This window comes from Filicampus tigris, chromosome 8 (assembly GCF_054856515.1).
Source record: "Filicampus tigris isolate MCC_2025a chromosome 8, RoL_Ftig_1.0, whole genome shotgun sequence".
NCBI classification, from domain to species: Eukaryota; Metazoa; Chordata; class Actinopteri; order Syngnathiformes; family Syngnathidae; genus Filicampus; species Filicampus tigris.
This window is the reverse complement of record NC_141224.1, coordinates 24255651-24280998: the sequence shown is the minus strand read 5'-3', so window position 1 is coordinate 24280998 and position 25348 is coordinate 24255651. Positions and strand designations below refer to the sequence as shown.

The window sequence follows — 25348 nt, the reverse complement described above, 5'->3', positions numbered from 1 at the left end:
TGATTTCTCAGCTCAGGCCCTCCTGTGTGGAGTTTGCATGTTCTTACCCTGCTTAAGTAGGTTTTCTCCTGGCACTCCGGCTTCCTTCCACATTCAAATAAAAAAACATCCATGTTAGGCTCATTGAAGACTCAAATTGTCCATAGGTGTGAATGTGGGTGTGAATGTTTGTTTGTCTTTGTATCTGTGTAGATTCTCAGTCGTTCATGTCGTGGTAATCTACAAAAGTTGAATGGAGCCAACTGGACTCAGTTTGTCTGTTGAAGACCTTCACTTTTAATCCCAAAATTTTCTTAAATTCAAATTTTCTAAGTGTGGAGTCCATTTACAGTATGTCTTATGGCACGATGGGAGGTCACAATAGGGTTGTTGTTGCTGCTGCTGTTGCCGCTGCTGCCATGTCTGGTGAACCACGAGATGATATGCGGTTCACTGTTCACCAGCTCACTTAACAGCTCATAAGTACCCACTCTTCCCTCCTGGCTACTCTCTTGGAATGACACCATTTTTGGGGAAGAGATGCCATGACATAGTTGTAAGTAGATGAGTAGGTGATGGCGCTCCAGCCAGCTATGTGTTGCTGGGTTTGTTACCAATGCTGGTTCACTCCAAATAGAAATTCCTGAGAAGTTAAGTGATGGGTGAAATGAACACAATATTGGAGAAAATAAGATACCCCTACACAAACACATGGCTCAACAGCAGGTATTTGGGGTTTAAAGCCAACAGGTCATTTTATAAAGAGTGACGTTCCATTGAGGACAATTATGTCCAAATTTTGGATAGGGAAGCTCACTGCTTTGAAACGGTGCACAAGACGCCAATTATGACTATGCATTCAATAACCCTTTCAAGTTTTTAAAAACCCGAATAAGACTTCTGGGTTACCCCTTTAATAATGTGAATATTTGGTCATATAAAGGGGATTAGGTTACCTCCTTTGAACAGAACAGTGGTTTGTGTTCTGCACATGCTCTATCTGCAAGGGATCTTGGGCTGTGTCCGAACATCCACCATCTCATTTCCCCTCATTCACGACAGCCCTGCACTATATGTTGCACTAAATAGTAGTTCCCTCATTCTGTTTGGCAAATGTCTGGTGGTGTTCTGCAATTTTCCCAACAGTGTTTCAGGTGTGGATCAACCACTTGTAATTGACTGATTGACCCCAAGGGCCATATTTTTGTGCCGAGCGCAGGTCTTGTGCAAAGCGCACACTAACTGAGGGCATGGGTGGAGTTTTTGTTTGGTTTTGGTATTTTGCTAGACTTTGCACAGGGAGAATTGGGCGTAATGGGGCGTTTTCACCTTTGTGTACCATTGTGGGATGGAAGTAGGGCCAATCCTCGCTGCATCCCTCTTTTGCATCAAAATCTGGGCGTTCCAAGTGAAGTGCGCTCGAGTTAGCCGTGCTAGACACTGCGGAAGCAGAAATAGACACGTTGGGGTCCGTGCATGACATTAGCAGGTAAACCGCAAGCTCTCCCCTTGCCAAAGATGTAGTCGGCCATGTATGTGACGTGTGTAATTGGAGACGCCCAATCGTGCGTCTCTGTGTGACACCCCCTGTCATCGTGACGTATGACATTATTTTTAAGATGCTAATAATTATAATCCATTCAATGAATTGAGTTCTACAATGATTCAGAAGGATTGTCCTACGTTGGTGTCATATTCATGAATGAAATCAGATAACTTCCACCACGCATGTCAACGGAGCGCCGAATTTGTCTGCCTGCTCCTCAATCAACTACACTAAAATCGCGTTACACCACCTGCACCTCAAGTTAGACCTGCTTTTTTTCAAGTCTAACATCTAGTCTACTTTTTGAACAAAATTTGTAAAGGTACCGGTACGCCCAAAATGACTAAATTCACAGATGCACCGAACTAGACCATTGCCATGCCAGAATGAGAGGCGCGACACGGCCCCAAACACGGTAGATTAACCCTTTCATGCATGAATTATGATTTGATATGATTTATAATACAAAGATTTTTTTTAGATGAATTAATATAGGCGAAAGCAACTTTCAAATAGCTGTCCACTGTAGTGACCACTGTGCTTGAAAGGGCTAGACTTGCTCCGGCAAAAAAAGTAAGTTATGCTCGGTATTACACTGAGCGCAATAGAGCAAAAATAGGGCTCCACGTGTTTTTTGATCATGGACACACATGCTGATTCATCATTTGTTGATTCGTTAACTGTCGGACTAAACCAAACCATATTGTGATTCTGCTGCTGACAAACGGAGTCCACGTTCTTTTCAACGTTTCATAAAATAAGTCATGTGAAATTATGTATGGTCAAAAAACAACAACTTTCCTTGCACTGTGCAATTTGAGCCTGCTGCTGCATTTTAGACTGGAACACTTCAATATGCACATAATGCCTGGCTGTTTTATTATGAATGATGTTGCTTTTACTCTAATACACAGTCAACTTAATTGAAGAAATTCAATTTGTCTCTTCTTTTACTGCTACTGTACAAGACTTATGTAGTTACATACACTATATATGTACACACAAAAGCAAACAAACAGTTATATTTTGTGTGGGTATCACATACTGTGTTTACACTTGTAAATTCAATATTTGTGAGAGATACAGCTGCTTTTTTTCTGTGTTGTAACATGAGTAATCATAATTATGTGAACAAAGCAAAGCTGTGCTGTCTCTAATTTCAAAATGCCAAATTCTGACTATCATTTGAAGGATGGTATACTGTACCATACCATACCATACCATACCAAAGATTAAAGACAAGTGAGGTGAGATCTGGGGATCTGGGAGGCCACAACGCAAGACCACGCTGACCAATCCAAGCATCTGAAAACTGCTGATTTGACCACATGAATACCACAATGAGATTGATCTTCATTTTGCTGAAACAACATATATACACACACACACACACATATATATGTGGCCCACAAAATCAATTTACTGGCACCTTTGTCATTCCGATTAACATACTTTTTACCTCTCCATAGGTGGAGACCCATATTGAATTGCATTAGCAAAATAGGGGTAAAAAAATGTTTATTTTTCATATGTAGGCCTATGGAAACCTTTGGGGCACCCCCTATTACTAAATTAATCAGCACAAGACTGTGCAAACTCAGCAATGAAATGGAGATTACAGCAAAACGTTTTTGTGTGTGTGGTATAAATGATACGTTACAAAACACACAGGGTCAGATCAGTCTGACCTGTGTCAGGTTGTCATACACCAACACTAGTGTAAATTCAGAAAGTAAGCAGTCATCATTTAACTCAATTCATGTACAGTAGCTCAAAAGTGTTGACACATTAAACACAACAAGAAAATACTCCATGTGAGGAACATGAACAACATTTCAGACATTTTCATGTATCCAGTTACACATCTTCAAGCTCCTTTCAATTAAGGTATTTATTTTTATGATATTCAAATAAACAATTTTCATACAGTGCAGCTGCAGAGCCATTAACTACAATCATCTTTTGATGCAGCAGATATTTCAGCATTATTTTTCTTTCAAAAACGAAAAATAATTCATAGTAGTAGCTTTTTTGTGTGTGTTAGTTGCGTCATTGGATGATCACAAAAGGACATGGGGAAAGAAATCTGGATAAAATTTCTCATCTGTAGAGGAGTTTAGCACCTCTAATATATAATACTATACGTGTGTAGTGATTATACTTCTACATGCAAAACTAAGCACATTCTCTGAGAACACGATTTATTACGCTTTGGGCATAAAGAGCCACAGATTACTGGGAAACCCATAAAATAATGAATAATAAAACAAGCTACATACACAAAACATCAACTATTATTTACAAAACCACAATATATTGATTTCACAATGACCAGTTTATCCTCAATTTTCAGACATTTCATCAGAGAGTTCAGGAAGGAGGTAAGAACATTCTGTAATTGCCATAATTAAAAATTACATTTGCTTACCGCAAAAATAAGTCAAACAACACTCTAAAAAATAAAGGCACTTCAGAGGTTTTTGTTTGCCGTTAATGTTATACATTAATGGCTACATTATGCCGTCGTCCCTGTGTGACTTATATCTTTGCTGCTGTAACACTGAAAATTTCCCCATTGTGGGATCAATAAAGGCCTTCTTAACTTAACTTATAATATAGCGCACCACTGTTTTTTGAATTTTTTTTATTAAAGGATTCATCATGACTGGTCGTTTACAAAGGGAATAGTTCTATATAGCATGCATGAATCTTAGCACCATGTATTTGTTTTGCACTCGAACTCAAGGACCATTTCGTTCTCATTTGGTGCCATAAAGTATAGAACTCCTGAATAATGTTTGGTTCTTTATGGAACCACTGAGAATGAGTGCTAATATCCTTTTGCATACATGTCAAAGAACCGCATTTGGATGTAGAACCTTCATTTCTTAGAGTGAATGTGAGCCTTTGTGTATCACAAATGTTGCATTTTTCCTCTTTTTAATATGATATCACGCTACTGCAGGGTCTCATAAAAATGCTTCTGTGGGATTATCACAAGCAATCAACAATCCTAGTTTCAGAAAATCAGCCCAATCTACAGTGTACTCCACGGAACATAAGAAATGAAATGAAATGAAAAATGATTGCCTCTGCAGCCAGGATCTCCAACACGTAGCTTGACAAAGGGCCAAGAAAATACGGATTTATAACAAATCAATTCACAGCCACTCACAGCCCTTTTCATCACAAAAAGATGCAGTTTGATGACCATCTGTCACTAAAAGTTAAAACTGCGATCAACATAATAATCAAGGTCTGTGATTGGCTGGCAACCAGTTCGGGGTGTACCCCACCTGCTGCCCAGAGACAGCTGGGATAGGTCGCAGCACGACCGCGCCCCTCGTGAGGATTATCCTTGGATGGATAATGATCGATGTGCACTTGGACAATGGCAGCCGAGGATACCTCTCTGTCAGGCTGCCTTTGTACTTTTGGCTGTTGCACTAAACAAATTCAGAATACAGAAAAAAGGAGCACAAGAAGCAAGAAACTCAGAAGGAAAAACAATCAGAAACTCAAAGATGAGGACTTCAAAAACACTCATATTTACTATCACTCTTTTGTGAGAGAAGCGAGCACAGAAACATGGGTGCAAAAGTCATGTCCGTGCCATTTTGTGAATCCCTGGTGAGTTGTTATAGGTCTGCAAGCCCAAACAAAACAAAAACAAGATATGAGCATCGGGTGCAAAACAGTTCAACCGGCCACATATAAGGTAGCTTACCCTCATGGCATTAGATAACCATGGCAGAAATCGGGACACCGTTGTGTAAACGCCAGGCTTCTTCGCCGTGGCACATCCTATTCCCCAGCTCACCACCCCCAGCAAACGGTATCGGCTGGTTTTGGACATGCGGTCCTCTGCCATAAAGGGGCCACCACTATCTCCCTGACGCCACCAAATGAATAGACACATTGATAGAAAAACATTGAGCAATTGAGGAAAACCAATAGCCAGAGCTGGGCATTTTACTCAATATTTGCGGTCCGTTTATCGCCTTCCGCCGTTTAGCCACCATTTTGTCCGGCAGGATAAATCTTAATTGTCTATAGGCCGGTCCAACTATCATTTTACACGGAATTTCATTACCTTTTCCAACTAGCAACTTTGACAAAAAAAAAACAAAAAAACGGATCCCGGTGCAAGGTCGACAAATGACAGCATGGGTGGATTTATCATTATTGCATCATTGCAACGTCACCCGGCATTTCCCTTGCTGTATCTCACCAGTCTCGTCCACACTAATAAATGAATGGCATTTTTGAACAACGTTAGTCGAGCCGGATAGCGGCTAGTAAACAGCGGTGTTGAAAAGTTGTGAGCAAAGTGCGCTAAGCCACCCAAGAAGCACGACGGATTAAGCACAGGGACGACGAAACATCGGCAAATAAAATGTTAGTGTTTGTTAAAGTTTGTCTTCAAACAGCTTACTTTAACTAGAATTCCAGGTTGCATTTTATCCAAAGGTCCTTGTTGATGTCGAAATCGAAAGTTTCACTTGCCATTGTTACTTCCAGTGACAGAGCATCTTCTTCTTCGTCATCTTAAAAAAGAAGAGAAGACGACTACAACGAAGAAGAAGCTGATGCCGCCGCCAACAACGAAGAAAATAGACAGTTACATAGACGGGAAAAAACGGGCTTCCGACTATGCTTAGTCCAACTATTTTGTTTTAGTTTCCCGTCTATTATTTATCGCCTACAAAATTGGCGTCAGTCATAGTAGGATAGGCGGACTGGTCCGTCACATAGGCAGAATGCCCAGCTCTGCCAATAGCATGCAGAATATCTGACAAGAAGAATGATGCAACAGTATGTATGGCAAAACATCTCATGCGCACCCAAAAACTCCCACACACATAAAAAACAAAAATAAAAAATACTAAGTTAGACAAACAAAAGAGGTCTCACAGGAGTTTTGGAGGAGTTTTTGGTTGTCTTTTTTTGCTTTAGTAAGATTTTTGGTAATTTGTGAGTGTGAGAGAGAGCAAGAGAGAGATTTGTGGGAGTTTTTGGGTGAGGTGAGTTTTTCAATGTTTGAGCGTTTGTGTGTGTGTGAGAGGTTTATTGGTTTGTGTGATGTTTTCAGTTAGTGAGAAGGATTTTGTGACAAGTTTGAGTGTGAGGGTTTTTGTGTGCGTGAGAGGTTTTTTGTAACAGTCAGAGGTCATTTTGCTTCCTGTGAGAGTTTTTTGGGGTGAGTGACAGGCTTGTCGGGGAACGTGGTAGAATATGTGGGAGTTTGAGTTGGGTTTTTTTTTTGTCAGAGTTATTAGTGAGCATCACAGGTCATTTTGCTTCCTGTGAGAGTTTTTTGGGGTGAGTGACAGGCTTGTCGGGGAACGTGGTAGAATATGTGGGAGTTTGAGTTGGGTTTTTTTTCGTCAGAGTTATTAGTGAGCATCACAGATTTTCTTTTGTGTGAGTTGTTTTTGGTTAGAGTGAGAGGTTTCTTGTGTGCGTGAGTGTGAGAAATTTTTGAGAGGTTTTGGTGAGTGTGTTTTTTGTCATATGTGTTTGTTCTTTCTTGTGAGCTTAAGAGGATTTGTGTGTGTGAGGTTTTTGTTCCTGAAAGAGTTTGCTACATGTGAGATGCTTTTTCGATGAGTGTGTGTGTGTGTGTGTGTGTGTGTATGTGAGGTTTTATAGAGTGTGAGAGTTATTTAGGTGGGAGAGAGTTTTATTATTATATGTGAGATATATTTCAGTAGATGTGAGAGGTTTTGTGTTGTGTGTTAGTTTTTTTGGTGAGTCTGATACATTTTTGGGTGTGTGTTAAGTTTATTGGTATGGTAATTTTGGCCCCTAACGGCACCTCGACAATATAGCCACATGAACACAGACATTAGTGGACACACTGACCTGGCAGGCATCCGCACCTCCTTTCTCAAAGCCGGCACAGAACATTGTGCCGCTGATCTGGTTGTAGTAATAATCAGGCGCATTACACATAGCGTCACTGATGACGGGGACATTCACCTCATGCAGAACGTCTGTTTGTTGACCTTGAAGTACAGTAGGCATAGAGTCTTATTATAAGTAACACAATGATAATGTACTTTTTCACATCAGCATAAACAGTATACTGTGACCCCAAAAACTCACCAGAGTCTCCTAAGCTCCCCCAGCCTATTACCGTGCCTATCTGTCCGTCTCTCATTCTTTGGCCGTGCGCTGGCAGGCAAATGGGTTGGATATATTCTACAAATAGCAGAAAAAAACCATATAGTGTTTATGTTATCATGCACGCCACACAACGTAAATATGGAATAAAGCAGGTTCAGTTTGTGGACATTCACCTACATTCTGTCCCTCATATCAAAATGGCATTATAAAGGCGAACACTTGATGGGACAAACGATCAAGCTGAAATGCAGTTTTGAGAGCACACAAACGCTTCAATGCTGATCAACAAACGAGGAAAATTTTAAACTGCCAAGCAAAACACTCACCAGTGCCACACAGATGAATCTGTTTTGGTTTCCGCTTTTAATGAGTGCTGGTTAATAGCTCTATCTAAGGGACTGGGACAACTCTATGAGCCCAATACTTAAACTGTAAATGATTCTACACTAAGTGATTAATGGTAATTGTGTGTGCCTTTGTTCCTTGACCTCGCTCTTGTCCTATGAAACAGACATGTCTATGAGAAAGACAATGCTTGCATGGCTCCTCTCTTCCACACTATGTCCTACCATTGAAGGTGATAGGCTTAGCGAGGGCCAGTACAGCAATGTCGCTGCTGTAATCGTCGATGTTATTGACCACAAAGGGCAGGTAGTTGCCGTGGTAAACGATGGTTTTCACTTCCGCCACGTTGGCATTGGCTGGTTTGTTGTAGATGGAGCCCATCAGCACACGCCAGTGACGAATAAAGCCGTTGCGCCTAGTAAAAAGAGAGGGACAAAAAAAAGACATTTACAAATAAAAAATGTTTTGTATTTTATAGAACACTTAACACAATCTTTGCGATCCAACATATAGTTGTTGGAGAATTCTGCTTGTGAACAGTGATTATTTTGTCATTGTCATTCTTTGGTAACGATGGTGAATGCGTTCTTATTAAATCTCAGAAGGGGTGGAAAGTAATTAAGTAAAGAAAAATGTTACTTAAAGAGGAAGTCAACCCAAACATATTTTTTACAACAATATTTTCTATGCAAGCCCATTAGTTGAAACAATGCATTCTGATAAATATTACGTAAGAGTTAATCCACCCGTTTTGGCCATCTCTGGGGGCGGCCATTTTGTTACTTCTGTCGACTGAAAATGATATCTGCTCAGGGCTCAGGTAACGACCAATCACGGCTGACCTGTTTTCTGAAGCTGAGCCGTGATTGGTCGTTACCTGAGCGCTGAGTAGTTGTGATGTCATTTTCAGTTGACAGAAATGACAAAATGGCCGCCCCGTGGGATGGCTAAAAACGGGTGGAATCTGCTGCTTAACTCATCTTTCACATCTTGCCATGTTTCAACTAGTGAGCCTGCTGGGAACATATTGTTGAAAAAAAAAGTGTTTGTGTTGATCTCCACTTTGAGAGATTTTTCTTGTATCTGTGTTCTACATTTTTACTTGAGCATTTATTTTTCTGATGGCCTTTTACTTTACTTTTACTACCTACATTTGAAAACAGATACTTTCCGGAAATAGAGGACTCAAGTCATATGACTTGACTCGACTGAGAATCGGTTGCTATTTTTAGAACTTGCGACATGCTTACAACGGGTTTTGGGTAGTCAGAGCTGAGTCGCCATTCGGGGGCGATGTACTGTGCAGGGGTCAGTCCAGTAGTGGTGTTTGGCAGTGTGAAGATGGCTCCAAAGTTTGGGTTGAGCCCAGCAGTGGGTGTGGCCTTAAAATCAGTCTGTTCTGGAGGGAGGGGTGTGGGGGATTGAGCTTCAATGTGTGCTTGAGGGTCCTTCGGAGTCGAAGCAGAATCTCGTCTTATCTGTTGTTGCGGATAAACATGGCCTTTGTTTTGGGAACGTGGCGCCCCGTGACGCACACTTTGGACAACGTTGGAAGTCAGTAATTTGATCCCCTGCTTATTAAGATAGATCCCATTGCGTTGGAAAAGATGATGGCGTTACCCAAAAAAGTTGAAAAATTGTCAATAAAATTCACAGAATGAGAAGCACAGATGCTTCTCAGCCATCTTAACAGCGACATTATCCGGCTGAAGCGTTCATCCCCTTGCCGGACTGTAGGGAGGGATCCACTTAAAAGTACTTCTGCGCTCAGAGATTGCATTTTTTGTAGAAGATCAACAAAGTCTTGATTCAATATCTCTGATTGGTTTTTCAGCACATCAAATGCTCCTGTGTGAATTATGACCAATCTGATAGTCAAATGCTCTACAGCAATCTTCTTGACCTTTTCAGAAATACCAGAAACCATGTCATTAGCAAAACACAGAACCTTTGTGTGCTTTCTGCTGCATAGTCATTTGACGCCAAATAAGGCTTTGTCGCCTATTATCAGTGTTTGTGGCCCAGTAGCTGATCTCTCATGGTGAGAGGGTCCACTTTTGTACCTTTCATTGGTGCTGTGATCCACCAAAGCTTGCTGGTCAGATGACAGTAGGGCAAACCTGTTTCTCAGTTCAATGCCTGCGTTTTGTTTTCATTGTCCATAAGATGGTTTTCCTTTTTCTTGCCGAAGTCCAAGACTGATTTCTTGGTGTTGATGCGACCATTTGAATGAAAACAATTTGTTCGAGGTCAGGTCTGGCTGTTGGGCAAAAACTCCTCAACTTTTGGCTTTGCTTCCTGCAAATTCCAGGGAGGGCTGGTGGATGGAGCTAGCTGTCTGTTAGCATGCTCATGTCCACTGTTTGGACAGGCTGGTAGCGTGGTCTCATTGCCTGATTTTCCATTCGCTCCACAAACACTTCGAGGCGATGCATTTTTGCCTCCAGCACTGCCATCTTCTGAAGAAGTTTGTGGTAGTCTTCTGTGGAGACAGGAGGCATCTTGCTTCTAGCCTTGTTGCTACTAGCAGTCTTGTTCTAATTAGCAGGCCGTGCTGACGTTATCGTGAAGAGGCAATGAAAAATGTTGTAAAAATAATCCCGCCAGCTGTATTAAAAACAAAAACGTAATACAGCCACGCAGATATAAAAAGTATCCAGGAGAAGTCCAGAGAGACAAAAAACAAAGCAGTTATCAGCAAAAAGAATGCAAGCAAAGCAGGAGCTAAACAATGTGTCTACACACTACGCAAGCAGGAAGCAAAGTCACCTTTGGGTCAAATGCTTCAGAACACTTGTAACACAGGGGTGCTCAAGTCCGGTCCTCAAGAGCCTCTATCCAGCCCGTTTTCCATCTCTCCCTACTTGAACACATTTGATACAAATGATCACAATTGTTATCAGGCTTGTGCAAAGCTGGGTGATGTGCGGATCATTTGAATCAGATGTGTCGCCTTTTGCCAACTCGCTCTCTCTCATCAGCTCACCCTCTCCTGGCGACTCAACAAGTCTCTCTCTCGATCCCTTCAACATTTTTTTGATCTTTAGGCTGGATTTTTGATTGCGCTCCCACGCACGCCAAGTCCGCCCAGAAACCTCCAGTGGTCAACCTGCAAAAGCGGATAAACCTGGGTTCTCAATCTCCACCACCACGCATATGTGTCAGGCGAATCGAAATCCGCCTCTGGGGAGCTCTGCAGGTGGTCCTGGTGGAGCCCGAGACCGCGCAGCGGTAGGGCCACACAAGAACCCAACCAATGTCCCACTTCCAGCTGCCTGCTTTTTCTTTTTCCTTTTTCCGCTTTTTTTCATCTGCAAACGAGTGAAGGTCCTTCCACCTGCTCCTCGCGTGGGACTCCTCTGATCAAACGTAAGTCTGGTTGGTGCATACAAATGTTGTAATGAATGCTAGCAAACTTTGTACTCTTCATAAAGTCTGCCACCTACACTCCTAGTCATTCTTATACCTTCTCACGCTCATCTATTAGACAACCCATTTTTCCCTTACCTCCCAATTATTTTTGATATTCGTTATTTTCCTCTTCGTTTATTGTTGTTGCAGCGCTCTGCTCTTTCTCAACAAAATGAAAAGGAGCACAGGTTGATGTGGTGTGTGGTGTGGTCTTTTAAAACGAAAACTTCACACTATTATTTTCTGTGATCCTCATCCCCGGGAAGGCGCTAGAAACTTAAGCGCAACAACATTCTCTTGTCCTCGTCCGGGCAGCCAGTTCAAAACATTGTACTTGTAGTCACAGATTCAACTTCTTCTGCTTATTCATACAATCACCAACAGTACAACAAGTTCCCAAGCCGTGCAAGATATTTTTCAAAGCAATAGGGCCTTATGATCGCTTAGAAAAGGGGGTGAGAAAAAACGTTCAAATAAACTGCGCCGTGAAACAAAGCCCACTGTAACAAATAGCTAAATTTTTCACCGGGATTCTTACTGGAAGTCGCTCACATAATCGTTTGCCCATGAGAGCCCTCAGGAATAAGGTGGATATGACAAAATAAAAGCGACCACATAAAGGACCATAGCAAATGACCATGTCAAGGACCCAACCCAAAACATTGTCACAACCAGTCACAACACATTTTTGGTTTCAAGGAGTGGTAGTTTGTCGAAGTTGGTAGTCAGAAACGCTAACAGAAACCTGTTTGAAATTATAGGTCGGCCGGCCTATAGGCGATTACTATTTTTTCCGACCGGACAAAAAGGCGGATAGACGGACAGCGGAAGGGTACCCCAGCTGTAGGCGGTAGGCGATAAACGGACCGCAAATTTTTGGTAAAATCCCCAGCTCTATCTGACGCATATAAGATAGGTCTGTGAACCTAAGCTCACTAGGTTAGCTTGACAGTTTAACTCACCAAGAGCTGGTCAAATACTTGATGTCGGTTCTGCATTTAATTGAGACGCTAATAAAGTGATACACCATGGAGACTGTAATCTTGAACTATACCATTTAAAAGAGCGATCGTTATTTAAGATAGGCATAGATACATAGGGCCCTATTTTTGTTCTGGGCGCAAGTCTAGTGCAAGTTTAGTTTTTGTTGTTTTGGTATTTTGCTAGACTGCGGTGTTAAAAATCGGTGTAACGGGGCATTTGCACCTTTGTGCACCATTGTGGGGTGGAACGTAGTGTTTTTCCTGCCAATCCTCGCTGCATCTCTAATTGCATAAAAATCAGGGCGGTACGGAGCGCACGCCTGAGTACACCATGGTTGACATTGAAGACACTGAAATTAGACTAGCTGGAGTTCGTGCTTGACATTGGCATGTAAACTGTAATATGTCACCTTTCGGATGATATAGTCTGCCATGTTTGTGACGTGCAATTAGAGATGCATACCTTTTTATGCCAAGTGCAGACTACTTTCTGTCACCAAATTAGCACGTGCATCAGAGGCAATGCTGCTTCGTGCGGCAAAATGCCCAGACAGGCGCCAAAAACAAGATAGACTTGATTTTCGCTGGCACGCAAATCAAGTTACGCCTGTTTTTACGCCAAGCAGACGCTTGCCAGTCTACCAAAATATGGCCCATTGAGTCCATACATAGTGTCGCTGTCCGGCGGAAACCTCGTATGGACAATTATGGTCAAGTTCTTTTTTTAAATTTTTTTATCACAAATCAAAACTAATGGTCAGTCGTCTGTAATTTTTACGCAATTTTAGCCAATTTAAAGCGGTGATAATAGCAAATACACAAATCCAAACACACTGCCACTCTTGAACACAACTTATGTTTGATAAGGTTGCACAAGTGTGGCAAAACTACTTTTCAGTTCCCTCGTTCTGTGGTTGCTGTGTTTTTGCTGCGTAATTGTCGCCTCTATTTAACCGATTAAAGCATGAAAAGCCCGTCTCAACAGCTCCCCAAAACCTAAGGTCATCTTTGGACTTACCCTTGAAAGGTTTTCCCAGAAATTCAACACCTACAAAATAATGAATATCTCTGCCCCTGTAGCAGACAAAAACATAATTCCAAAAGAATTTAAGACCTTAGACATGTGGCTTTCACACAGGCCCGAGTTTATTATTATTTACTGTTTCAATTGAAGATGTAAAAATAAAGTCAGTGCAAGAGAAGCGCTATCTTTAATTTTAAAAAATCGAGTGGTAATTACCATCCTCCATTCTGTTACACAGACGTCAATATTGTCATTGTCTACAAGCATATATTTTAACCAACATATCACGTTTGACTGGTCCTACTGGTTAAAAGTCCACAAGCGTGTCGTCTGTATCACTGTCGTTAGGCTACTCATTTCAGAGCTCCCGCGATCGACGGCGTCCGCCATAATGACTCGAAAGAATTCCGGAGAATCCTCCGTAGGCTCACGACACCGTCACGTGTATATTCTGATGCATTTCATTGGTTAAGAGACAGAGAATTGGATTTAAAAAAAGAAAATGACATATGCGCTCTCCAGGCTTTAATAAGGGTAGAAAGATCTGGGTGTGTTTTTTTTTTTTTTTAGGTTCACTGGATTAAGTTGGCTTGTTTGTTTAAAATCGGTCCCTGCGATGCTTCGTTGCAGAAGAACCATTGTGGAGGTCTCTGTTTCATTTTAATATACACTTAAAAGACAGGGTTTCTAGTTGGCTCATTGTTTTATTTTTTGCATCACTCATGGCTTTAGACCTTTAAGAAGGCGTTTAGTGAAACTGTTTTAGGGCAGACGTTTGCTCAAGTGACATTTTCAAAGGCTTTTTGCACGGTGGGGGCTTCACATGATTGCAGACTTTGAAGTACCCGGCTGCCGCGAGCTTCGTGTTTGTATCTTAATCAATACCAGCATTAAATTAGCAATTGAATGTATTCTTTTAGATGTTGACATGAGCATGCAAGAGCAATATAATGTATAATACAACTTGAACGAAGCGGTGCCTGGGAACTCAAACAAGCTGGTGTTTTTTTTTTTTTACTTCCTGTAAAGTTGTCATTTTGACAGCACAAGGATTCAGCAACAGCAGAGTCCTTTTCTGGCATAGAGTCCATACATAGGGTCCTTTTCTGATCGTGAGAGTGTCTGCCATATTTGATGTGGCAGCGCCCCCGTAAACTAATACATGGCAATGTCACTCAACTTTAAAAGATGACAACCTACAAAGTGCACAAAATGAATGCCTTTGATTCACCAATTTACACACACTAATTAGCAGAGATGGGCACTTTCTTTTAATTTGCCGGTCCGTCCTACGTCCGCGTCCTGGGCACCCTTCCGTCGTCGTCCCTCTGTCCTTATTATTAAAAATAATAGTCCTCCGACGCCATCTGTCCTCGTCCTTTTAAGTGCTTCCGTCCTTACATAAGGTCTGCTTTATAACGCAATACTATTGTGTTTTATTGCAAAACTTTTGGGTTGTAAGTTTTTTGTTTTCATTGCGTTATTTTGTAATAAAATAAGTTTTGCAAAATAACACAAGATTATTTTAGGAGAACGAAAGACTTCCACTTCCAGGTCGTAGCTTTAAGTGTACGGCGGCACTTGCATGAGCATGGATGATGGCTTGAAGAGATTGTCTTCTAGAGATGTCTCAGACAAGGACATACTTTGCATGTCAAGGGATAAGGTGTGTACTAAATGTTAACAGTTAACAAAAAAAAAAATTGTGATCCACCGTCAGTGAAATGGGCGTCCAGTGGCGTAATCCATGGTATTACATGCGTTGAACCACTAGAGGGCAGACTATACCTGTGAGTACTGCAGGGAGCGCACATGGAAAAAAAAAAAAAAGACTCTACAGCACTGGTGTCGAACTCAAGGCCCGGGGGCCAGATCTGGCCCGCCACATCTTTTTATGTGGCCCGCGAAAGCAAATAAAGCATATCAACTTCCATAACGCCTGATGAAATCTGTTCCAAAATGTAAAATTGTCAGATCAAATAAATAATGACAAATATTGCAAACATTTTCTTGTTACGTTGTTACAGTGACTTGTACAAACTATTATTCTTGACTTCGGATTTCAAAACTAGTTATCCATCAATTTATTTTGTACTGTATATGTAATAAAATGAGGAGGTGATTAAACATGTATATGGTTTGAAAAGTTTTGCCCTCCGAGGGAATCTATGACTACAATGTGGCCCGCGACAAAAATGAGTTTCACACCCCTGCTCTACAGTGTTGTGCATACAGGCGGCTCCGTGGACCCAGTTAGGGACAATTACAGGGACAGACAAAAGCCTAAATACCTAAATGTAGGTTTGGATATCATAAAACCTACATTTGGTTAAAAAAAAAAAGTCGCTTGTTTTCAAACATTATCTCCTCCGAGGGCGTTTGTCGTATCAGCTTCAAACAAGCACACGAGAGAGAGAGAACCTTAAGAAAATTGTAACCATCCCAGTTTGAATTCTATGAGGCAGAAGGTGCTTTTTTCCTGCTGTGGCTGTGTCAGTTTTGTACATTTGGCCGTATCATCAATTAACTTTTTGTTTGCCCTCCGTTTATCTGCACCACACATGTCCATTTCTGGTGGTTTCTGTCTTTTCTTTTTTCTTTTCTTTTATCTTTGCACTTGTAAATGTCCTCTACTTTGCTTTTTCCCCAAAAAATAACGGTTGCCATCTGAGCAGCTGAACATTCAATAGGCGCATGGATCAGTTCAAACTGGGTAGGTGCACTCATATCCCCCCGACTCAAAGGTTTGACCACAAGAGGGCCCGTGGGTTTGCACAACCCACCAAACCCTATTTCATCTACGCCTGGTTTTACGTTTACTTAAGTGAAACTCTTGAATTCGTATTTCTACTTTTGCCAGTCATTTGAGTTTGTGTAGGCTACTTCTTAAGCACAGAATGTGAGAACTTTTGCCACCCGTGCAAATAAGCGCTGATCTTAATTTCATGCATAAAATGAAGCTCTTACTTGGGGAAGCAGTGAGCTGCAGAGACAACCCAGCGGTCTGAGATGATAGAACCTCCACACTGATGAACGCCATCGTACTGCAAGCTGACCTGCCAAGGCCACATGCCCTGCCTCGCTTCCACGCCACCGACCATGCGGTCTTCGGCAAAACTACGCCTGCCACAGTCTGGTGAGGGAGAGGGAATTGATTTCTGGATGAAATGTTTGTGGGATAGTTCAACATACTGATGGTGAAAGGAAAACAAAGGTGAATGTAAGTGTGGAAAGATAAAGATAACATCCTACCTTGGCACAACAATGTGAGAACCTCCTTGCTCTCACAGTCGCTGGAACATAAGGGACACTTGATAAGAGAAGAACAACCTAGCTAATCAGAATTTAAAGTACAATGGAATCTAAGTCAAGAGAAAACTGTTTCAAAAGGACAACCAGCCGGAGTGTATGTATTCAACCTATCATGAGAAAGGTTTGACCACGATGGGTGAAAGAACATGGTGAAAGTTTTAACTGTTTTTACACATCTTGCATGATTAAATTGAAACGTCAGTGTAGTTACCATGGGAACAAAGAGTCTTTGATTTTCTTGCCATATCTCAGCTCTTCTGTTCTGACACAGAAAAACCCGCCATCACTGCCGACATCTTGCACAGACGTGATGGAGTAATTCACCACACTGTAAGAAAGACACATTAGTTTTTGTGTTGGTCATACGATGGACCTTTTAAGATAAGTCTAACCTGACAAAGCCCACTTCCTCACAGCTGACACGAGCCAGAAGCTCATTGGCCGGGGAGGAACACACTTGACGCCATCTCTTCTGAGTGGAGTCGAAGACTCGGAGATGTTGGTCAGCAGAATTTACTTGGACTGTTTGTGATTAGATCAACATCTTAGTCGGATTCGACAGTGATACTCAAAGGTTTTTGCCCTTAAATGTAATTTATTTGGTCTGAAGCATTTTTTGTGTGTGTGTGATGATGAACATATGCAACCAGCCACAACATTTTGACCACTTGCACAATATAACGCTCTTCAATACAAGAACTGTATTAAAAATTGGGCCTTCCCAAACATAATAATGCTCAGGTTGGACTTTGTAATACCGGTATTAATTCAACAATACGTGTATTATTGTGGCTCTAGTTTGAAGTGGTGTAGAACTGTACTGCACAACGCTACAACAACAATAGCATTGTAACATTGCAAAACGAACACCCCTGTCTGCCAATCAAAAGTGAGCAGAATTTTTGATACAGTTCTTGTACTGGATGTCCTGTAGTGTGGAATTGGTCAAAATGTTGTAGGTGGTCACGGCATGCAAAGCAGTGTGTTTTGAAAAAAGTTACCCTCGTAGTATCCTTTGTCTTCCACCACAGTGCAATATGTGACTACAGGGGAGACAAGAAAACCGTATATTAATTGAAGAAGCGCATCTTGTTTTTCAAATGTGTTGATTATGTGAGTATTTTATACTGTGCGTTTTTGAGTACGTATCTGACCTATGACCCAGATTGCTGCTCCAACGGCTCCCAAGGTCATTAGAATCATACACACACCGATCAGGCGGCAAGGGGTTAACACGCAGGTGAGAGAGATCCCCCTGTTCCCTGCACACACACATCAATGAGTGTACGTCTGACCAGCAGAGATGCAAACTAAACTAAAAACACTCGAAATAATGTTGTAATTATACACCAATATGCAAGTTTTAGTGGAACTAGAAATGAATTCAGAAGACCTGGAAGAGACTACAAGCTAAGTTTTGGCACATGGTGAGAATAAATGATCAATAGTCTAAAGCAGGGCTCAATCACCTTAAATGAAGTTTGGGCCGGGATGTATAAGTTCATTTTATATTTTTTTTGATCAGGAAAATGGAAAGAGTCTTCATTTTCTATTTTATCAATAAAATTTGGGAGAAATTAGGAAATAAGTGACTCCATGAATAACGCCTCTTGTTAATGAGGAGAATGTCCGCGCCCCCTACCGATCTATCCTTGTTCGGTCGCAGTCACTGGAGGGACCGATTACAAAATCTCCATTGGAAATCATTGTATATTCATTGCTTATAACCTCCAAAAACTGTGATCAATTGGCACCAAAATTTATGTGGACATCCTTACTAATGACCACTTCAACATATCAAAAGGATTAATCTCTCCGTGGCTGATTTATGAGAATGAGGAAATGTGGAAGTGAGCATGAGCTACATAGATTTATGCTGGGATGAGCGCACACTGCTTTTTGTTTAAAAAAAAAAAAAACACAGCTTCTTTGCTGATCACGGTTAGGACGAGCGAGGCATTGAACAACAGTCAGGATATTTACAGAGACTGAAGTGGGAATGAGTGGACGTGCACATTTATTTGGATGAGGAATGGCCACAGTTTTTCGACCGACAACACCAATGCGGCCACACTCGGCTGTGCAGTCAGCCTCCTTGCTGGAACGTTTTGTTTGCTGAACATTGACGCTTGCTGGCGGCTGCAAGCGGTGTCGGACAACGCGTGCGACTGCTTGGGAGGCAACCCCGCCACATGAAGACACAGGCTCATGATCACCTCCACACGCTGCGCGGACAGTAAGGAGCTAATTTTGTTGTGCTAACGCCTTTTGTTTTAACGGCCTGAAGCTAATTGTTGCTATTAGCTGTACCGTTATTCTACTGTTAGCCGAAGAGGGAAGTGGGGGAGGGGAAATAAAGATCCATGCTTGCCTGATTGCTTGCCCGGTGCCGGTCGCCGTCTGCCTCCTGAGAGTTGACACGAGTTTAGCGTCGCTAAATGTCCGAAATATAAATCAGCCGGGGTTCGTGTGCGCATTCATGCTCTTATCCGCTTCAGCCTGTGTAAGTGGAGAAGCGATTGTCGCAGTATTTTTGATTTTGTGGAGGTGATTATGATGAGATCATGTTTTATGTCAATAAATCCAAACTATTGTGCAGAACACTTTTATACTTTCACAGGTTGAAGTGGACAAGAGTAGTAATGTGCATTTGCATTTTGGTGGCGATCGGTCACCATTTTAGACAACAGAACTGACAAAGCGAGCAATATTACCACGCTTGGCTACCTCCCGTGACGTGGACAGCTGAGACCGAAAACATAACATATGCCACGCCCCAAAAAGGGGCGGGGAAATTTGTCGTAAACCTAATCACAAAAAAAGCCCTTAAATCACTACAGAGTCTTTTGAGGTGGGCATTTTAGTACTGATGTCATTTTTACATGCAAACCTATATATAAGTGCCAATGTTAAGCTCCTCCAAGTGTCCCTTTAAACAACTGGAGCCATTTGGACCGTCTCCCACAGAGAAAAAATACTACAAACAAACAAGCCAAAAAAAAACCTAAGCCACACAACGCTATTTAACACAACAGGTGATCTGATTGGTCGCTAACTGAGCCCTGAGCATTTGTGATGCCATTTTCAGTCGACAGAAGTGACAAAATGGCCGCCCACAGAGATGACTTGAAACGAGTGGGCCTGCTGGGAACATCTTTAAAGATATTGTGCCATTACTGACATGGACTTTTTACTGAAAAAGTGCAAACCTTGCTGAATATTTTATGTTAGCTGACAATATATTGACCACTTTCGCCAATTGATGATTGCATACAGCATCCCTCATTTCGTTTCATATCATGGCACTTCATCTTTATCAGAATTTTTATCTACATAGAGCAACAGTGATATTGGTAATGACATTATTCACATGTAAAATCATGCTCAGTTGATTTTCACCATGCCACGAGTTGTGCATGTTTGACAAATACAGCCTATGAAAGACGAAACCAAGCAAAGTTTGAATTGTTTTGGCTAGACACAAATGCAGAATTGCCCCCGATGAACATAAATGTAGTTATACCGGTATTAAGGTGATGTTGTCATTTGACAACGTGACTTTTAGAACAACAAATGGTCACTTTCCTTCCAATGAGTTGACAGTACTGGAGGCTATATTTTCATCGGCAAACTCATCTGCGCCGTGGATCAAACATCAACGTAGCTTGATTTTTATATCAGTGTAAGTATTGGATGGGCCCGTTGCCAGTACATGAGTACCACTAGCTGGCTAGCTGGCTCGTGGCCCGGTAGGTCCGTCCAATTCACCACCGCCTTGCTCTTTTCTCCACGCGTGGTCCACACAACAGAGGCATTGTAGCCCAATTAACATAAAACACATAACATTTCAGGTAAGATGCACTTTTTTAGCATGGCTAACGGCATGCTGTAGTATTACAAATGAGTTGTTTTATTACAAAGTAATTTGCAATTGGGCAGGACAGCCACTGATGAATGAATTCGCTCAGTCCTAAAGAAGTGGGGGAAGGCCCACTCATGCCAGAGAGCCAGAAAGTGCATATTTGGTCCCGTTTTAGCCCCGCCCCAAAAAATCTAGACAATTGAAATGGCGAAAAATAGTTCAACGCTATAGCACAACAATTCAGTCCTAAATTGCTTTCAGTCATTGCGCATGTTTTCAGCACTTCAAACATATTTAATGCACTTATGCTACGTTCACACCAAATGCGGATGATGCGTTTCTGGCGGCGCGTTTGTGTTGGAGTCAATGTAGTTCGCGGGGGCGGGCGCGGTTGCGCGCCGGGCAGTGCGAATGATGCGTTTGGAGTGGTGGGACGCGGAGCGAAGCACCAAAAATCCGTCCATTTGTCCCATTCGTCGCGTATCAATCAAGTCAACTTTTTTTGCCACTCCGCCTCGCAGCAGCCAATCTGCATCGGTCATACTGCGTCAGCCAATCAGCATCGGGGATACTGCGACAGCCAATCAGCATCGGGCATTCTGCGGCAGCCAATCAGCATCGGGCATACTGCGTCTCACACACAGCCAAATGGCGTCCTGTCCACTCGGCTGCTTTTTTTTTTACAGTTCTTGAACTTTACCAAGACAGCAATATTGTTAGCATTAGCATAGTGTGTCGGGCATTTGATTGTGATGTTGAAAAATGCTGTAGTAGTCTACTACCAAGCAAAGCCCCTCCCCTCGCCTCTGTGAGCGAATGAGCGGCTGCAGCATTTCAGGTTTCAAATTTCCCGGGGTCAAACGTGAGCAAATCAAGCGACTCGGAGCGCTTCATTCGCGTTTGGTGTAAACGTAGCATTAGATACAAGTCACTGAAATCACTTTACAGGGTTTTTAACAAAAAATACTTTATCAGCTTCCACTTAACTTTGTAGAAAGGTCATAAGCAAATAGCATAGTCGCAAGAGACCAGATAACTATCCAATTCCAGCTTGGCAGCTTGGCAGAGCCCCAAGGACTTTGGGTCAGAGTAATAACACATCATTCCGAGCCCCACAATTTAAATTTCATATTGAACGTACTATTTTTGAGGGCCCCTGTCACTCATGGGCCCTGAGTATCATCTTCGCTATTCTGCCCCTGAGCGCTTCAGTGGTGTCCAAAAGGGACAAAAACGACTGTGATGCTAAACATTCTTTTCCCCTTTCTTTCCCTCAGGGCATCTCTCTAAGCAATCACAGCCTAGTGAGAACAACGACTCTATTGTCCAGCTCTACCTGAGAGCACTTCTGTGAGTCTTTTTTTTATGAGGGACCCATTAATTCTTTGAGTTGCCAGGTTATTTTCTGCTTTATTGGAGCTTCCATACTATAGATACATTCTGGGTTATGTTGAAATGATTCCACTTGATGTATTTGTGTCCCTGCCAGAATTGCCATTTCCAAAATTAACAGAAATGCAACGGCATGGGAAATTCTTTTCAATAATCACGTGAGCAATGATCAGTTTCATTCTTGACACTGAAAATGTGCCATAAAGTTTAGGGTAGCTTGATGTTTATTCAGTTTCATGAGAAACAATACAGCAGTGAATATCCTTTTGACCTGTTACTGACATTTGCACTTTGGGAAACAGATTCTAAAACAAACTGGAAATCCAAATCCTCTTTTTTAATTCATTTGTGTTCTTTCGGTTTAGCTTATCCAAAAACAATGCTTAGATAAATTCAACATAACTTCACTCCAGTTTAAATAGGAAATGAGGCCCTGATGTGTCCGCACTAAAGACAGCTTGCTTCCTGACAGCAAAGATAGTGGTTTGAAAAATAATAATCAGCAGGAGACGATGTCAGCGCTCACATTGCATAGAAACATGGTTGCATACAATACAGCCCAGTGGCTGAATATTCTTTTCACGCACAACAACCAGCAAGGCCCAGATTGTGCACCACTTTTCAACTAGATAGGGAACTGCCCAAAGCTGCGACTGCAAATACTGCACAAGAAACTGAAAGGTGGCACTCACTTTGAGCATCTCCTCAGTAATGCATGGAAAGGCCACAAATGCTGATTTCCTGCCATTCTTTGAGGATTGACCAAACAGATGGCAATAGATCATTTATCTTGTCTGGGATGTTGAATTGACAAATAGAGGTAAAGCAGTCAGCTTGGAACAAATCTGTTAATAGTTAACAATAGTCAAATGAACCGACGTCTGCTCACTGTCCATAGCAGACAACATGCAGCAGTCATGACCATAACCACATTTTAATATGAGCGCGCGCGTGTGTGTGTGTGTGTGTGTGTGTGTGTGTGTTGCATTTACCCATCTTCCCCTCTTTTACAATTTTTTCAGCATACATCTGTGTCAAATAGGATGGGGAAAACAACTAAAGACGTCCTTTTCCTGTGTTCCTTATTGACTCCTTTGATTTCTTGTGGCACCAACTCCACTAAAAAGATAGATAGGTCTGATGTCACAAGTGGCAAACTTAACCATACATAGCAATCCAATTTTTGCAACTTATACATGTGTATGTGGATGGATAGATAGATAGATAGATAGATAGATAGATAGATAGATAGATAGATAGATAGATAGATAGATAGATAGATAGATAGATAGATAGATAGATAGATAGATAGATAGATAGTTCTACTATTATTATCATAGTTGTTGAATTTAGCTACACACAACACAGACATATTCCTGCATTATGTCTGCATTTGTAAATACTTTGCCATTTCATTATGGACTGTAGAAAATATTTTAACTGACAACACTAACACACATTTACGTTTGGAATGAACAAAATGGCTAAACCTTCAACAAACACTAGCGCTTGGTTAATTGTTTCTTCACAAACAGCTCAGCTCATTAAATCAAAATCCATCTTTTACGCTCACCTTGTCTGTTATGAAAGCAGGTGTACTGGTAGGTTCCTTCAGAACTAAACCGGAGTTTGCCTTAGTCCAATGGTGTAAAAGAAAAAAAATATATATTTTAGCGTTGTCAACACAATAAATCCCAGTATGCAAAGTTTTTCCTCAGTTTGTGCATTTGGGTTTCTTCGCAGGTTACTGACCCCAACAAAGCGCTTATAAAATATTTTGTTGGTCGGGTTTTTGCTGGTGTTTGTTACACTTTCTATCAACCGAAACGACCCGCGTCAGCTATCAATATAAAGTGCAACACCATCTGAAAGACTAGATACAACGAAAAGGGGATTTGGACGAATTTAGTGGAAGTTTTGTCGTGCTAAGTGGTCGTCCTGTGAGGGGGAGAAGAGGAGGGGCGTAGGTGACGTTGTGACTGGACTTGAGTGCATTGTGCATACACGATCGTCTAGACCTCAAGTGGATAAACCGAAACACATTTGAGTTTTAAAACGGATGGATGGGCCAGTTCGTTCGGAAGTTAGGTCTTTGTGGATGTAAAAAATGGAAAATCGTTTATTTTAATATTAGAGTATTAGTTTATAGTCATTTTTTCCTTTGTTTTTAAGTGATTTTTTTTAGAATTAATGTCACGATCATAATTGACTAATTATGCAACAAAATGAAATTTAAGAATGGTAATATAAAATTAAACAATTATTATTATTATTATTATTATAGCACTATTATTGTACTATTAATGTACAGGTATTATTAAAAATAAGTGTTTATTTTAATATTTATTTTATTATTTACAATAAAAAAAATTACAATTTTTTCAATTAGATACAGTAAATTAGATACAATAAATTACATATTGCATACATAGTTGTAACAAGTATAACTCAAACAATGAATTTAGTAAACAGGAGAAAAACAATAGAAGTAATACTAAACAATAACGTTTTATTCATATATGCATAATTCCTTTAATTAGCATGAATTAGGTACATAAAATAAATACATGGGTTAAATCATTTATTTTATTAATATTTTAATCATTAATTTCTGTATAGAGGCAGCACGGTGGTCGACTTGTTGGACGTAACGACGTCCACCTTACAGTATGAGGTCGTGGGTTCAAATTCGGCCCCGGCCTTCCTGTGTGTGGAGTTTGCATGTTCTCCCCGTGCCTGCGTGGGTTTTATCCGGGGACTCTGGTTTCCTCCCACACTCCAAAAACATGCATGGTTAGGTTGATTGAACACTCTAAATTGTCCCTCGGTATGATTGTGTGCGTGGATGTATGTTTATCTTTGCATGCCCTGCAATTAGCTGGAAACCAGTTCAGGGTGTACCCCGTCTACTCCCCAAAGACGGCTGGGATGGGCTCCCAGCGGATAGGATAATGGATGGATGGATGGATGGATGGATGGATGGATGGATGGATGGATGAATTTCTGTATATTACTATGAATAAAATAATTATTTACTTTAAAAAATTAATACAAAATACTGTAAATACAAATGACAAAAACATTTTACTAAACCAATTTTAGGGGGAACCCAGCCAAATGGATGCAAATAAATATTGATATTGAAACTCAACATAGGTAACTCGAGCCAAGATGTGAACCCAAATCCTCAGAACCGGGAAGCAGCGGTTCAAGATTAGTAAACCACTAAGCTAACTGATTATGCTGGTGACTGTAAACTGTTGAGTGTCCATGACACATTTCCCTTTGGTTAACCATAAAGTATATGAAATGAAATGAAAATATAATTACAGTTTTTCTCTTTTCTTGGTTTGGCACATTTCTTG

The 25348-nt window shown here is 41.2% G+C and overlaps 1 protein-coding gene across 2 annotated transcripts; it reads right to left on the bottom strand.

Moving 5' to 3' along the window:
- Positions 1-3245: 3245 nt before the first annotated feature.
- On the bottom strand, positions 3246-23948 carry hpn (hepsin). 2 transcript variants are annotated; one of them, XM_086038653.1, is made up of 13 exons: positions 23557-23948; positions 22976-23102; positions 17884-17991; positions 17731-17772; positions 17122-17251; positions 16941-17057; positions 16670-16710; positions 16385-16550; positions 8224-8414; positions 7634-7729; positions 7391-7533; positions 5253-5417; positions 3246-5171 (listed from the first exon to the last, which is right to left on the bottom strand). In XM_086038653.1, the coding sequence occupies exons 2-13, from the start codon at positions 23010-23012 to the stop codon at positions 5127-5129; spliced, it is 1281 nt and encodes a 426-aa protein (XP_085894779.1). In that variant the 5' UTR covers positions 23013-23102; positions 23557-23948; the 3' UTR covers positions 3246-5126. The 2 variants fall into 2 exon arrangements, with proteins under 2 accessions (XP_085894779.1, XP_085894780.1); XM_086038654.1 differs by lacking the exons at positions 22976-23102; positions 23557-23948 and adding an exon at positions 22676-22896.
- Positions 23949-25348: the final 1400 nt, after the last annotated feature.

Bases quoted from the DNA above. Each gene is read 5' to 3' on its own strand.
- hpn (XM_086038653.1), bottom strand. From the start codon at position 23,012: ATGTATGCTGAAAAAATTGTAAAAGAGGGGAAGATGG. The intron at 16,551-16,669 runs GTAGGATGTTAT...CTCCCTCACCAG, and splicing joins TCTCACATTGTTGTGCCAAG to ACTGTGGCAGGCGTAGTTTT. The intron at 7,534-7,633 runs GTGAGTTTTTGG...CTGTACTTCAAG, and splicing joins GGGGAGCTTAGGAGACTCTG to GTCAACAAACAGACGTTCTG.